General features: G+C 40.0%; 1 protein-coding gene across 1 annotated transcript in view; it reads right to left on the bottom strand.

The window, feature by feature from the left end:
• Positions 1-128: 128 nt before the first annotated feature.
• Positions 129-13,999, bottom strand: part of LOC147007715 (IgGFc-binding protein-like) — a gene marked incomplete at its 3' end in the record, with an annotated part of 83,997 nt that continues 70,126 nt past the window's right edge. The window contains 18 exon segments of the mRNA XM_085866546.1: positions 129-406; positions 582-877; positions 996-1,133; positions 1,306-1,394; positions 2,968-3,129; positions 5,199-5,346; positions 5,498-5,697; positions 5,841-6,118; positions 6,294-6,589; positions 6,708-6,845; positions 7,018-7,106; positions 8,683-8,820; positions 10,888-11,035; positions 11,187-11,386; positions 11,532-11,809; positions 11,983-12,278; positions 12,397-12,534; positions 12,707-12,795. Of these exon segments, the coding sequence (XP_085722672.1) occupies positions 129-406; positions 582-877; positions 996-1,133; positions 1,306-1,394; positions 2,968-3,129; positions 5,199-5,346; positions 5,498-5,697; positions 5,841-6,118; positions 6,294-6,589; positions 6,708-6,845; positions 7,018-7,106; positions 8,683-8,820; positions 10,888-11,035; positions 11,187-11,386; positions 11,532-11,809; positions 11,983-12,278; positions 12,397-12,534; positions 12,707-12,795 (3,399 nt within the window).

Raw genomic sequence — 13,999 nt, 5'->3', positions numbered from 1 at the left:
GAAATCCTGGTCATAAAAACGTCTGTCATTAGAATTATAATAATTAATCAATAACACACACATGCTATATTTGCTGTTGTTATTTGTGAAAACAAAATGACAATCCCAAAAAGTTAATGCCATCTTACGACAAAGATCTGGTTTCCTCCATGTTTGCATTTGCACTCCATCAGCTGAGCAGGTGACAAAGTATGACTCCAAAGCTTCACACAGCGCTTCCTTCACCATATCACGGACAACATATTCAAACACGCAGTCCTCCAAGAAAACGCGTGGGTCGAACTTGCTATGGCAAGCAGCAAAAGGGCCATCCTTCAGGAGCAACATCCCACAAGATTCGTTCCTTCTTGCTGTCTCATTCAACGTTGCATTCAGCTCAGGAGGTGTGCCATCATCATCAACATCTCTGTGAGTTCGGTCAAAAACAAAATTCGCAATTGATTGCAGATGTGTTCATTTGAGGTTTTTGTGATCTTCATGAAATAATATCAATCAAAAAGTGCAACACACGACAAATGGCAAACAAGATGTCGTGAGGTATTTATTTAATGAAAGTAAAAAGGCAATGGAGACCAACATACTCATTGTTTTCATCACCAATCTTCCAGCTGTTCCCAAAATGTGCCGCATTGTCCGTCAACGTGCCATTCTTCATTCTGAAGTCGTTACTGGTCTGGCTGTCCATGTTTCCACAGAGGCCGCAGACCTTCTCAGAGAAGGTGTTTGGTAGACGCACTCGCACGTTATGATGACCGTCGTACAACACCTCAAGGCCAAAGTCAGTAATCAGGTAACGGTAACGACCCCAATGGAGCACATGGAATGAGTCTGATCCATTGGAGAATTTGTACGGCATGTTTTTAAGAACCCCATCCAGCTGCAAGAAATTAAATCCACTTAGTTTTCGGGCAAACCAACAATGTACAAATCAGAAAAAAAGAACAAATGCAATAAAGGTAAAACTGATTATGTTGATGTGATTGTGAACAAAATACCTTGAACCGCTTGCTTCCGAAAAACTGTACTTCCTTTCCATACACTTGCGTGAGCACTTCCCGGGTGTAGGAAACCTTGGTCTTCCCATTGCGATGCTCATTCTTTACCAACACCCGCCAATTCGTTTCATTGCAAAGCTGAACAAAGATACATATTTTTATAATTGTTAGTCTGTGATGTGGTTTTCACCAATTATTCATCAACTTCTCAAGCATTTACAAAAATATATTGCTGTTTTTCATGAAAATCTTTGTCATTTTACATCATAAATATCTGCACTCTTCTTTGAACAAGCTCACTTCACCTTACCTGTAGCATTACATATGTGGAGGTTCCTTGGAAATTAAATTTCTTTCCATCAAAGCTGGTGTAGTGAGGATCTCCCCATCCCGTGCATTCTACGTTCAAAAGGGAATCAATTATTGGAAATTAATCAACCAGTTGACTTGCATTATCTGCCTTCTCTTGTAACAAACCGAATTAGCAATCTTTGCACTGCAATACAAACTCTGTGATGTAAAAACCATCGAAGTTTAATTTTGTAATAGATGATCATCAATGAGAAGAACAGAATGGAAAAACTGCCAAGAACCGTTCAAAGAAAAACAGTTGAAAGCTTTCACCTGCTTGGAAAGATCTGTGGCTTGAAATGTTATCAAATCAAAAATGCAAAATTTTGTGCCCGTTTGTCTGTCTGCCTGACTGGGATACATTCGGTCGTTACTTTTCACACACAAACGTTCTTGGTGGGAGGACGAATGGTTCCACGACGGCAGTTGCAGCGTCTAAATGTTCCCCTTCAAGAGTGTTTTTTTCTGTGGAGGGCTAAATCCGAACGAAGCCAGACGGAGTGCTCTTCATGGAGTATTTTCAAGGCCGCTTCCAATCACAAAAGGAATAACAACAATGACATTCGCATCATATCGATGCTATTACAATACAATATTAAAAGGAATAATATCCCTGTTTCCCAAGGGGTGTTTAGCCATTGGACAAATGCTGTGATGACGTGTATAAATAGATTTTCATGGCATTTTGTGTGACACCCCTCCTGGAGGCCAAAAAAAACATGAAACCACAACCACATCGGATAAGCTTTCGAAAAAGTCGAAACTGTTGTTTCACATGAAACTGAAAAGGAGGAAACCTGATGAACTTGAGGCATTATGTGCTTCTCATTGCACCCCCCCCCCACCCCAAGCCTGGTGCTGGCTTAGTGGTTCGGGTGGTGGCTTGGGATTCTAGGGTTCTGAGTTTAAGCTCCGTTGGCTGCTGAATTAACACCAGGGGGTTGACTCAGCCTGCCATCCTTCGAGTTCGGCAAAATGAGTACCAGTGTACTGGTCCTGGTGTATGCCCCAGTAAGAATAGGTGTACCATATCCCTGAGTGTCGTAAAAGGCGACCAGGGTTGGCGTCAGGAAGGGCATCTGGCCATGAAGTATTTCCTCAAGAAAAAGCCAAAAGAAAAAGCCAAAAAAAAAAAAAATGTGTGTAAAAACAGTCATTATTTTATTGCACACACCCCCCACCCCCTCCGCAGACGAATTGAACAAATCCTCGATCTCATGTAATCCACATATACATATATATGTCCCAGAGAGGATAATACAATGATCGGTTCTGCCACTCCCTTCAGGAGGCGGTGCACGAGTTGCACGAAGAGAAAACAAAATTATATCTCGTAAATTTCCTTGCTGTTGTTGCTCGGATTCTTTCTATTATCAATTCCAAAGCCAGAATACTGTTCAGAACACATAATTAATTAAGATACGCTAATGTTACAAAAGCAAATTAAATTGCTCTCTCGCTCTGTTATCACTAAAAATGTCAATATGTGAACATTAATCCAGTCATCATCAAATCAGATTTATAAAAGTGGATCATGATCATTCAATGTTTCGGCTTTAAGATGCCAGTTTGAACCGACAAAAAAATCTCAACAGAACAAGACAAATGCAGGTTCCTTTACCTCTCGTAATGACCGTTGGAGTGGTCATGGAGGACATGGGGATTGTTGTTGAGAGTGTCGGAGTTGGGATTGTTGAGGGTGTCGGAGTTGGGATTGTTGTTGGGAGTGTCGGAGTTGGGATTGTTGAGAGTTTCGTGGAAAGGACAGGTGATGTTGTTGTCACTAAATGTTCAACAAGAAGAAACAAATGTGAGTCCAGTGAAACTCCACCAAATGAAAACAAATTTCCTGAACGAATTGAAACCATTTACACCATGAAGAACATTATTTTGGATTCAGTAAATGCAATCGTTCTGTTAATGCTCTGAAACACTGATTATATTTTATATCAAGAGCACTGTTTTTGGTTAAATCATATTTTGATGATCAATTTCCAAATCTGTGCAATATTAAAAGTGAAGTTTAGAACTTCATGAAATATTTTTGCTCACAAAATTCCTTGTGATATTGCAAAGAAAGTACAGAAGATTCCCTGTTATTGCCAGTTCACTCATGATTACAGCTCATGAGGAACTGCACGAATAATTGCAGAAGGTGAAACGTGAAATTTGAAAAATGCATTTTTATGCCTCCCTCACTGAAAGCCGGAGGCGTTATGTTTTCAGGTTGTCCATCCGGCTATCCGTCTGTAAATTAGTCATGAAATGGAGATAACATCAGACGAGAATAAATGGTGAAAATTATGTGGGAGGATGAAGCACACAAAAATTCCATTCTCTGCAAAGGTTTGAGTTAATAAAGGCTGCATCAGACTGCTCTGTCAGGATTTCCATTGTTGAGAGTTTTGTGGAAAAGATTGATGCGTGGAGGAGAAACATGGGCAATGCAGATGAAAGATGGCAAAACTAATGGAAAGGGCAGAAATTACAATAATACGATGGACAAATGGATTGTCTCTGAAAGAAAGAACAGCTCAGAAATGAGGAAGAGATTAAATATCAATGCTGATGAAGAAGAGCTTCAGAATGGATGATGCAACTGTTGTGGTCATGTACAATGAATGTGAGAAGATGAGATTACAAAGAAAGGAGTAATGATCGTGATTAAAGGAAGAAAATCGACAGAACATCCGAAAAACACATGGATTGAAAAAGTCGAGAAAGATACAGAATGTTTGGGTATCCAGGAAGCTGACACCATGGACAGAGCCAAATGGAGGAATGCCAACATTTGAACAACCACCTGAAAAATGGGGTAAATAGTCATGAACCCATTGTTGTGGACACTCACGGAGGACCTTATGCACACATGATGTGTAAAACATGACATGAAAAAAAAACTTTCACATGAAGAAGAAAGGCAATAAAAAAAATGGAGTAAGCAAATGGCAAATTATAAGTTACACACAACCACGTGAACAACAAACAGCACAGCAATGTTGCATCTCTTTACTTTTTATATTATTCTCACTTTTGTGATGTGATCTTACACCTCACCCCTTTGTTTGTGTTAAGTAGTGTTAAGTCGGGCAGTGGAATTTGATGTGCTTTACAGTTGATCTGCATTCCCTCTATTCCTCCACAATTGGGACAAAGAAGCTTAAAGGATCTGGTAAATATTTTTAAGTGCAGGCAAATTTTACCACAACTTCAATCGAAGCGACGCGCTAACCTCACTTGCTGCAATCTTTTTCCAAAGAAAGCGAGCAAAATGTCAGGAATAGTCACAAGAGGGTTTTGTTTCACAAACACACAAACATATTCAAATGATGAAAAGCATGATGCAAGCAAGCAGTGTGGATCACATATGAGTTATGGTGAAAACGCAGTCCCTTGAGAATTGTGATTGAAACAAAAAGACGAAAATATCTTCCATCATTTGCAACAGACCAAAGCAACACAATGATATGTGAAAATAGTGAGAAGCTGCAGACATTTGTTTGAACATCAACAATGAAAACGTCACCATGAAGGAAATACGTATAATAAAGACAAACCTTAGAGTTGATTACTGACAACCAGTTCATGAATTCGAGCAAGATATTCCATTCAATGAAGAAACTTTCAATTCAATCGTTGAAAGAGAGAAGAAAATCCAAGTCCATGAGGAATGTTTTACATTTCCAACAATTGCCATCATGATTGAGTTTTACTTTCACATATATTATACAAACAAATTAAATTATTAGCAAGAAGAGATGATTGTTTCTGCTCAGGGAGAGGATGGAAGAAAAAGTGAAAAGAAATGTTTCCTCTCAAAGCAGATGCCACTTCCCTTTGCTTAAATCTTACCTATTGGAACACAGCCCAAGATTCCATCTTCTTTCACTTTGCAGTGATTGACGTTCAAGTCACACGTGAAAGATACACAGCTGATATTTCCACCGGTTTGGCAGGTGCACTGTTGACTGCAATCCTCAGTAATGAAGGACTCATTGAACTGTGGAGAAATCCTCAGTGTCATCCTTGCCGATACAATTTCATGACAATCCAAAGTTGCAAACAAGATGATCGCAAAAACAAAACATTCACGATTCATTGTTGTGTGACTCTCCAGTGGAGGGTTTTTATTCATTTGTCCCGATACTCACGTTGTAATAACTGTTGTCCTGCATACATCCACATTCCACTTCCGTGATACAACGATCCACATCCCAAACAAGGCCAGCATCACATTCACAACCCTCAACGCAAGTGCTCTGTTGTAATTCTTTCGTTTCAGAGTTGGAACAAGTTGCAACAGTGTCGGGAACGCACATTGTGTAAGAGCTATTTGATGGGCATTGTAGAGCTGAGAGATAAGAAAAGGAAATCCTGGTCATAAAAACGTCTGTCATTAGAATTATAATAATTAATCAATAACACACATGCTATATTTGCTGTTGTTATTTGTGAAAACAAAATGACAATCCCAAAATGTTAACGCCATCTTACGACAAAGATCTGGTTTCCTCCATGTTTGCATTTGCACTCCATCAGCTGAGCAGGTGACAAAGTATGACTCCAAAGCTTCACACAGCGCTTCCTTCACCATATCACGGACAAGATATTCAAACACGCAGTCCTCCAAGAAAACGCGTGGGTCGAACTTGCTATGGCAAGCAGCAAAAGGGCCATTCTTCAGGAGCAACATCCCACAAGATTCGTTCCTTCTTGCTGTCTCACTCAACGTTGCGTTCAGCGCAACGATTGTGCCATCATCATCAACATCTCTGTGAGTTCGGTCAAAAACAAAATTCGCAATTGATTGCAGATGTGTTCATTTGAGGTTTTTGTGATCTTCATGAATTAATATCAATCAAAAAGTGCAACACACGACAAATGGCAAACAAGATGTCGTGAGGTATTTATTTAATGAAAGTAAAAAGGCAATGGAGACCAACATACTCATTGTTTTCATCACCAATCTTCCAGCTGTTCCCAAAATGTGCCGCATTGTCCGTCAACGTGCCATTCTTCATTCTGAAGTCGTTACTGGTCTGGCTGTCCATGTTTCCACAGAGGCCGCAGACCTTCTCAGAGAAGGTGTTTGGTAGACGCACTCGCACATTATGATGACCGTCGTACAACACCTCGAGGCCAAAGTCAGTAATCAGGTAACGGTAGCGACCCCAATGGAGCACATGGAATGAGTCTGATCCATTGGAGAATTTGTATGGCATGTTTTTAAGAACCCCATCCAGCTGCAAGAAATTAAATCCAGTTAGTTTTCGGGCAACCCAACAATGTACAAATCAGAAAAAAAGAACAAATGCAATAAAGGTAAAACTGATTATGTTGATGAGATTGTGAACAAAATACCTTGAACCGCTTGCTTCCGAAAAACTGTACTTCCTTTCCATACACTTGCGTGAGCACTTCCCGGGTGTAGGAAACCTTGGTCTTCCCATTGCGATGCTCATTCTTTACCAACACCCGCCAATTCGTTTCATTGCAAAGCTGAACAAAGATACATATTTTTATAATTGTCAGTCTGTGATGTGGTTTTCACCAATTATTCATCAACTTCTCAAGCATTTACAAAAATATATTGCTGTTTTTCATGAAAATCTTTGTCATTTTACATCATAAATATCTGCACTCTTCTTTGAACAAGCTCACTTCACCTTACCTGTAGCATTACATATGTGGAGGTTCCTTGGAAATTAAATTTCTTTCCATCAAAGCTGGTGTAGTGAGGATCTCCCCATCCCGTGCATTCTACGTTCAAAAGGGAATCAATTATTGGAAATTAATCAACCAGTTGACTTGCATTATCTGCCTTCTCTTGTAACAAACCGAATTAGCAATCTTTGCACTGCAATACAAACTCTGTGATGTAAAAACCATCGAAGTTTAATTTTGTAATAGATGATCATCAATGAGAAGAACAGAATGGAAAAACTGCCAAGAACCGTTCAAAGAAAAACAGTTGAAAGCTTTCACCTGCTTTAAAAGATCTGTGGCTTGAAATGTTATCAAATCAAAAATGCAAAATTTTGTGCCCGTTTGTCTGTCTGCCTGACTGGGATACATTCGGTCGTTACTTTTCACACACAAACGTTCTTGGTGGGAGGACGAATGGTTCCACGGCGGCAGTTGCAGCGTCTAAATGTTCCCCTTCAAGAGTGTTTTTTTCTGTGGAGGGCTAAATCCGAACGAAGCCAGACGGAGTGCTCTTCATGGAGTATTTTCAAGGCCGCTTCCAATCACAAAAGGAATAACAACAATGACATTCGCATCATATCGATGCTATTACAATACAATATTAAAAGGAATAATATCCCCGTTTCCCAAGGGGTGTTTAGCCATTGGACAAATGCTGTGATGACGTGTATAAATAGATTTTCATGGCATTTTGTGTGACACCCCTCCTGGAGGCCAAAAAAAACATGAAACCACAACCACATCTGATAAGCTTTCGAAAAAGTCGAAACTGTTGTTTCACATGAAACTGAAAAGGAGGAAACCTGATGAACTTGAGGCATTATGTGCTTCTCATTGCACCCCCCCCCCCACCCCAAGCCTGGTGCTGGCTTAGTGGTTCGGGTGGTGGCTTGGGATTCTAGGGTTCTGAGTTTAAGCTCCGTTGGCTGCTGAATTAACACCAGGGGGTTGACTCAGCCTGCCATCCTTCGAGTTCGGCAAAATGAGTACCAGTGTACTGGTCCTGGTGTATGCCCCAGTAAGAATAGGTGTACCATATCCCTGAGTGTCGTAAAAGGCGACCAGGGTTGGCGTCAGGAAGGGCATCTGGCCATGAAGTATTTCCTCAAGAAAAAGCCAAAAGAAAAAGCAAAAAAAAAAAAATGTGTGTAAAAACAGTCATTATTTTATTGCACACACCCCCCCCCACCCCCCTCCGCAGACGAATTGAACAAATCCTCGATCTCATGTAATCCACATATACATATATATGTCCCAGAGAGGATAATACAATGACCGGTTCTGCCACTCCCTTCAGGAGGCGGTGCACGAGTTGCACGAAGAGAAAACAAAATTATATCTCGTAAATTTCCTTGCTGTTGTTGCTCGGATTCTTTCTATTATCAATTCCAAAGCCAGAATACTGTTCAGAACACATAATTAATTAAGATACGCTAATGTTACAAAAGCAAATTAAATTGCTCTCTCGCTCTGTTATCACTAAAAATGTCAATATGTGAACATTAATCCAGTCATCATCAAATCAGATTTATAAAAGTGGATCATGATCATTCAATGTTTCGGCTTTAAGATGCCAGTTTGAACCGACAAAAAAATCTCAACAGAACAAGACAAATGCAGGTTCCTTTACCTCTCGTAATGACCGTTGGAGTGGTCATGGAGGACATGGGGATTGTTGTTGAGAGTGTCGGAGTTGGGATTGTTGTTGGGAGTGTCGGAGTTGGGATTGTTGAGAGTTTCGTGGAAAGGATAGGTGATGTTGTTGTCACTAAATGTTCAACAAGAAGAAACAAATGTGAGTCCAGTGAAACTCCACCAAATGAAAACAAATTTCCTGAACGAATTGACACCATGTACACCATGAAGAACATTATTTTGGATTCAGTAAATGCAATCGTTCTGTTAATGCTCTGAAACACTGATTATATTTTATATCAAGAGCACTGTTTTTGGTTAAATCATATTTTGATGATCAATTTCCAAATCTGCGCAATATTAAAAGTGAAGTTTAGAACTTCATGAAATATTTTTGCTCACAAAATTCCTTGTGATATTGCAAAGAAAGTACAGAAGATTCCCTGTTATTGCCAGTTCACTCATGATTACAGCTCATGAGGAACTGCACGAATAATTGCAGAAGGTGAAACGTGAAATTTGTAAAATGCATTTTTATGCCTCCCTCGCTGAAAGCCGGAGGCGTTATGTTTTCAGGTTGTCCATCCGGCTAACCGTCTGTAAATTAGTCATGAAATGGAGATAACATCAGACGAGAATAAATGGTGAAAATTATGTGGGAGGATGAAGCACACAAAAATTCCATTCTCTGCAAAGGTTTGAGTTAATAAAGGCTGCATCACACTGCTCTGTCAGGATTTCCATTGTTGAGAGTTTTGTGGAAAAGATTGATGCGTGGAGGAGAAACATGGGCAATGCAGATGAAAGATGGCAAAACTAATGGAAAGGGCAGAAATTACAATAATACGATGGACAAATGGATTGTCTCTGAAAGAAAGAACAGCTCAGAAATGATGAAGAGATAAAATATCAATGCTGATGAAGAAGAGCTTCAGAATGGATGATGCAACTGTTGTGGTCATGTGCAATGAATGTGAGAAGATGAGATTACAAAGAAAGGAGTAATGATCGTGATTAAAGGAAGAAAATCGACAGAACATCCAAAAAACACATGGATTGAAAAAGTCGAGAAAGATACAGAATGTTTGGGTCTCCAGGAAGCTGACACCATGGACAGAGCCAAATGGAGGAATGCCAACATTTGAACAACCACCTGAAAAATGGGGTAAATAGTCATGAACCCATTGTTGTTGACTCTCACGGAGGACCTTATGCACACATGATGTGTAAAACATGACATGAAAAAAAAACTTTCACATGAAGAAGAAAGGCAATAAAAAAATGGAATAAGCAAATGGCAAAATATAAGTTACACACAACCACGTGAACAACAAACAGCACAGCAATGTTGCACCTCTTTACTTTTTATATTATTCTCACATTTGTGATGTGATCTTACACCTCACCCCTTTGTTTGTGTTAAGTAGTGTTAAGTCGGGCAGTGGAATTTGATGTGCTTTACAGTTGATCTGCATTCCCTCTATTCCTCCACAATTGGGACAAAGAAGCTTAAAGGATCTGGTAAATATTTTTAAGTGCAGGCAAATTTTCCCACAACTTCAATCGAAGCGACGCGCTAACCTCACTTGCTGCAATCTTTTTCCAAAGAAAGCGAGCAAAATGTCAGGAATAGTCACAAGAGGGTTTTGTTTCACAAACACACAAACATATTCAAATGATGAAAAGCATGATGCAAGCAAGCATTGTGGATCACATATGAGTTCTGGTGAAAACGCAGTCCCTTGAGAATTGTGATTGAAACAAAAGACGAAAATATCTTCCATCATTTGCAACAGACCAAAGCAACACAATGATATGTGAAAATAGTGAGAAGCTGCAGACATTTGTTTGAACATCAACAATGAAAACGTCACCATGAAGGAAATACGTATAATAAAGACAAACCTTAGAGTTGATTACTGACAACCAGTTCATGAATTCGAGCAAGATATTCCATTCAATGAAGAAACTTTCAATTCAATCGTTGAAAGAGAGAAGAAAATCCGAGTCCATGAGGAATGTTTTACATTTCCAACAATTGTCATGATGATTGAGTTTTACTTTCACATATATTATACAAACAAATTAAATTATTTGCAAGAGGAGATGATTGTTTCTGCTCAGGGAGAGGATGGAAGAAAAAGTGAAAAGAAATGTTTCCTCTCAAAGCAGATGCCACTTCCCTTTGCTTAAATCTTACCTATTGGAACACAGCCCAAGATTCCATCTTCTTTCACTTTGCAGTGATTGACGTTCAAGTCACACGTGAAAGATACACAGCTGATATTTCCACCAGTTTGGCAGGTGCACTGTTGACTGCAACCCTCAGTAATGAAGGACTCATTGAACTGTGGAGAAATCCTCAGTGTCATCCTTGCCGATACAATTTCATGACAATCCAAAGTTGCAAACAACATGATCGCAAAAACAAAACATTCACGATTCATTGTTGTGTGACTCTCCAGTGGAGGGTTTTTATTCATTTGTCCCGATACTCACATTGTAATAACTGTTGTCCTGCATACATCCACATTCCACTTCCGTGATACAATGATCCACATCCCAAACAAGGCCAGCATCACATTCACAGCCCTCAACGCAAGTGCTCTGTTGTAATTCTTTCATTTCAGAGTTGGAACAAGTTGCAACAGTGTCGGGAACGCACATTGTGTAAGAGCTATTTGATGGGCATTGTAGAGCTGAGAGATAAGAAAAGGAAATCCTGGTCATAAAAACGTCTGTCATTAGAATTATAATAATTAATCAATAACACACACATGCTATATTTGCTGTTGTTATTTGTGAAAACAAAATGACAATCCCAAAAAGTTAATGCCATCTTACGACAAAGATCTGGTTTCCTCCATGTTTGCATTTGCACTCCATCAGCTGAGCAGGTGACAAAGTATGACTCCAAAGCTTCACACAGCGCTTCCTTCACCATATCACGGACAACATATTCAAACACGCAGTCCTCCAAGAAAACGCGTGGGTCGAACTTGCTATGGCAAGCAGCAAAAGGGCCATCCTTCAGGAGCAACATCCCACAAGATTCGTTCCTTCTTGCTGTCTCCTTCAACGTTGCGTTCAGCACAAGGATTGTGCCATCATCATCAACATCTCTGTGAGTTCGGTCAAAAACAAAATTCGCAATTGATTGCAGATGTGTTCATTTGAGGTTTTGTGATCTTCATGAAATAATATCAATCAAAAGTGCAACACACGACAAATGGCAAACAAGATGTCGTGAGGTATTTATTTAATGAAAGTAAAAAGGCAATGGAGACCAACATACTCATTGTTTTCATCACCAATCTTCCAGCTGTTCCCAAAATGTGCCGCATTGTCCGTCAACGTGCCATTCTTCATTCTGAAGTCGTTACTGGTCTGGCTGTCCATGTTTCCACAGAGGCCGCAGACCTTCTCAGAGAAGGTGTTTGGTAGACGCACTCGCACATAATGATGACCGTCGTACAACACCTCGAGGCCAAAGTCAGTAATCAGGTAACGGTAGCGACCCCAATGGAGCACATGGAATGAGTCTGATCCATTGGAGAATTTGTATGGCATGTTTTTAAGAACCCCATCCAGCTGCAAGAAATTAAATCCAGTTAGTTTTCGGGCAAACCAACAATGTACAAATCAGAAAAAAAGAACAAATGCAATAAAGGTAAAACTGATTATGTTGATGTGATTGTGAACAAAATACCTTGAACCGCTTGCTTCCGAAAAACTGTACTTCCTTTCCATACACTTGCGTGAGCACTTCCCGGGTGTAGGAAACCTTGGTCTTCCCATTGCGATGCTCATTCTTTACCAACACCCGCCAATTCGTTTCATTGCAAAGCTGAACAAAGATACATATTTTTATAATTGTTAGTCTGTGATGTGGTTTTCACCAATTATTCATCAACTTCTCAAGCATTTACAAAAATATATTGCTGTTTTTCATGAAAATCTTTGTCATTTTACATCATAAATATCTGCACTCTTCTTTGAACAAGCTCACTTCACCTTACCTGTAGCATTACATATGTGGAGGTTCCTTGGAAATTAAATTTCTTTCCATCAAAGCTGGTGTAGTGAGGATCTCCCCATCCCGTGCATTCTACGTTCAAAAGGGAATCAATTATTGGAAATTAATCAACCAGTTGACTTGCATTATCTGCCTTCTCTTGTAACAAACCGAATTAGCAATCTTTGCACTGCAATACAAACTCTGTGATGTAAAAACCATCGAAGTTTAATTTTGTAATAGATGATCATCAATGAGAAGAACAGAATGGAAAAACTGCCAAGAACCGTTCAAAGAAAAACAGTTGAAAGCTTTCACCTGCTTGGAAAGATCTGTGGCTTGAAATGTTATCAAATCAAAAATGCAAAATTTTGTGCCCGTTTGTCTGTCTGCCTGACTGGGATACATTCGGTCGTTACTTTTCACACACAAACGTTCTTGGTGGGAGGACGAATGGTTCCACGACGGCAGTTGCAGCGTCTAAATGTTCCCCTTCAAGAGTGTTTTTTTCTGTGGAGGGCTAAATCCGAACGAAGCCAGACGGAGTGCTCTTCATGGAGTATTTTCAAGGCCGCTTCCAATCACAAAAGGAATAACAACAATGACATTCGCATCATATCGATGCTATTACAATACAATATTAAAAGGAATAATATCCCCGTTTCCCAAGGGGTGTTTAGCCATTGGACAAATGCTGTGATGACGTGTATAAATAGATTTTCATGGCATTTTGTGTGACACCCCTCCTGGAGGCCAAAAAAACATGAAACCACAACCACATCTGATAAGCTTTCGAAAAAGTCGAAACTGTTGTTTCACATGAAACTGAAAAGGAGGAAACCTGATGAACTTGAGGCATTATGTGCTTCTCATTGCACCCCCCACCCCAAGCCTGGTGCTGGCTTAGTGGTTCGGGTGGTGGCTTGGGATTCTAGGGTTCTGAGTTTAAGCTCCGTTGGCTGCTGAATTAACACCAGGGGTTGACTCAGCCTGCCATCCTTCGAGTTCGGCAAAATGAGTACCAGTGTACTGGTCCTGGTGTATGCCCCAGTAAGAATAGGTGTACCATATCCCTGAGTGTCGTAAAAGGCGACCAGGGTTGGCGTCAGGAAGGGCATCTGGCCATGAAGTATTTCCTCAAGAAAAAGCCAAAAGAAAAAGCCAAAAAAAAAAAATGTGTGTAAAAACAGTCATTATTTTATTGCACACACCCAACCCCCCCCCCTCCGCAGACGAATTGAACAAATCCTCGATCTCATGTAATCCACATATACATATATATGTCCCAGAGAGGATA

The sequence above is a fragment of the Eptatretus burgeri genome, unplaced genomic scaffold (genome assembly GCF_056783735.1).
Source record: "Eptatretus burgeri isolate ZD-2024b unplaced genomic scaffold, Ebu_testis_v1 Ebu_testis_scaffold_40, whole genome shotgun sequence".
NCBI classification, from domain to species: domain Eukaryota; kingdom Metazoa; phylum Chordata; class Myxini; order Myxiniformes; family Myxinidae; genus Eptatretus; species Eptatretus burgeri.
Note: the sequence above shows the minus strand (reverse complement) of the source record. Positions and strands in the feature narration are given on the sequence as shown.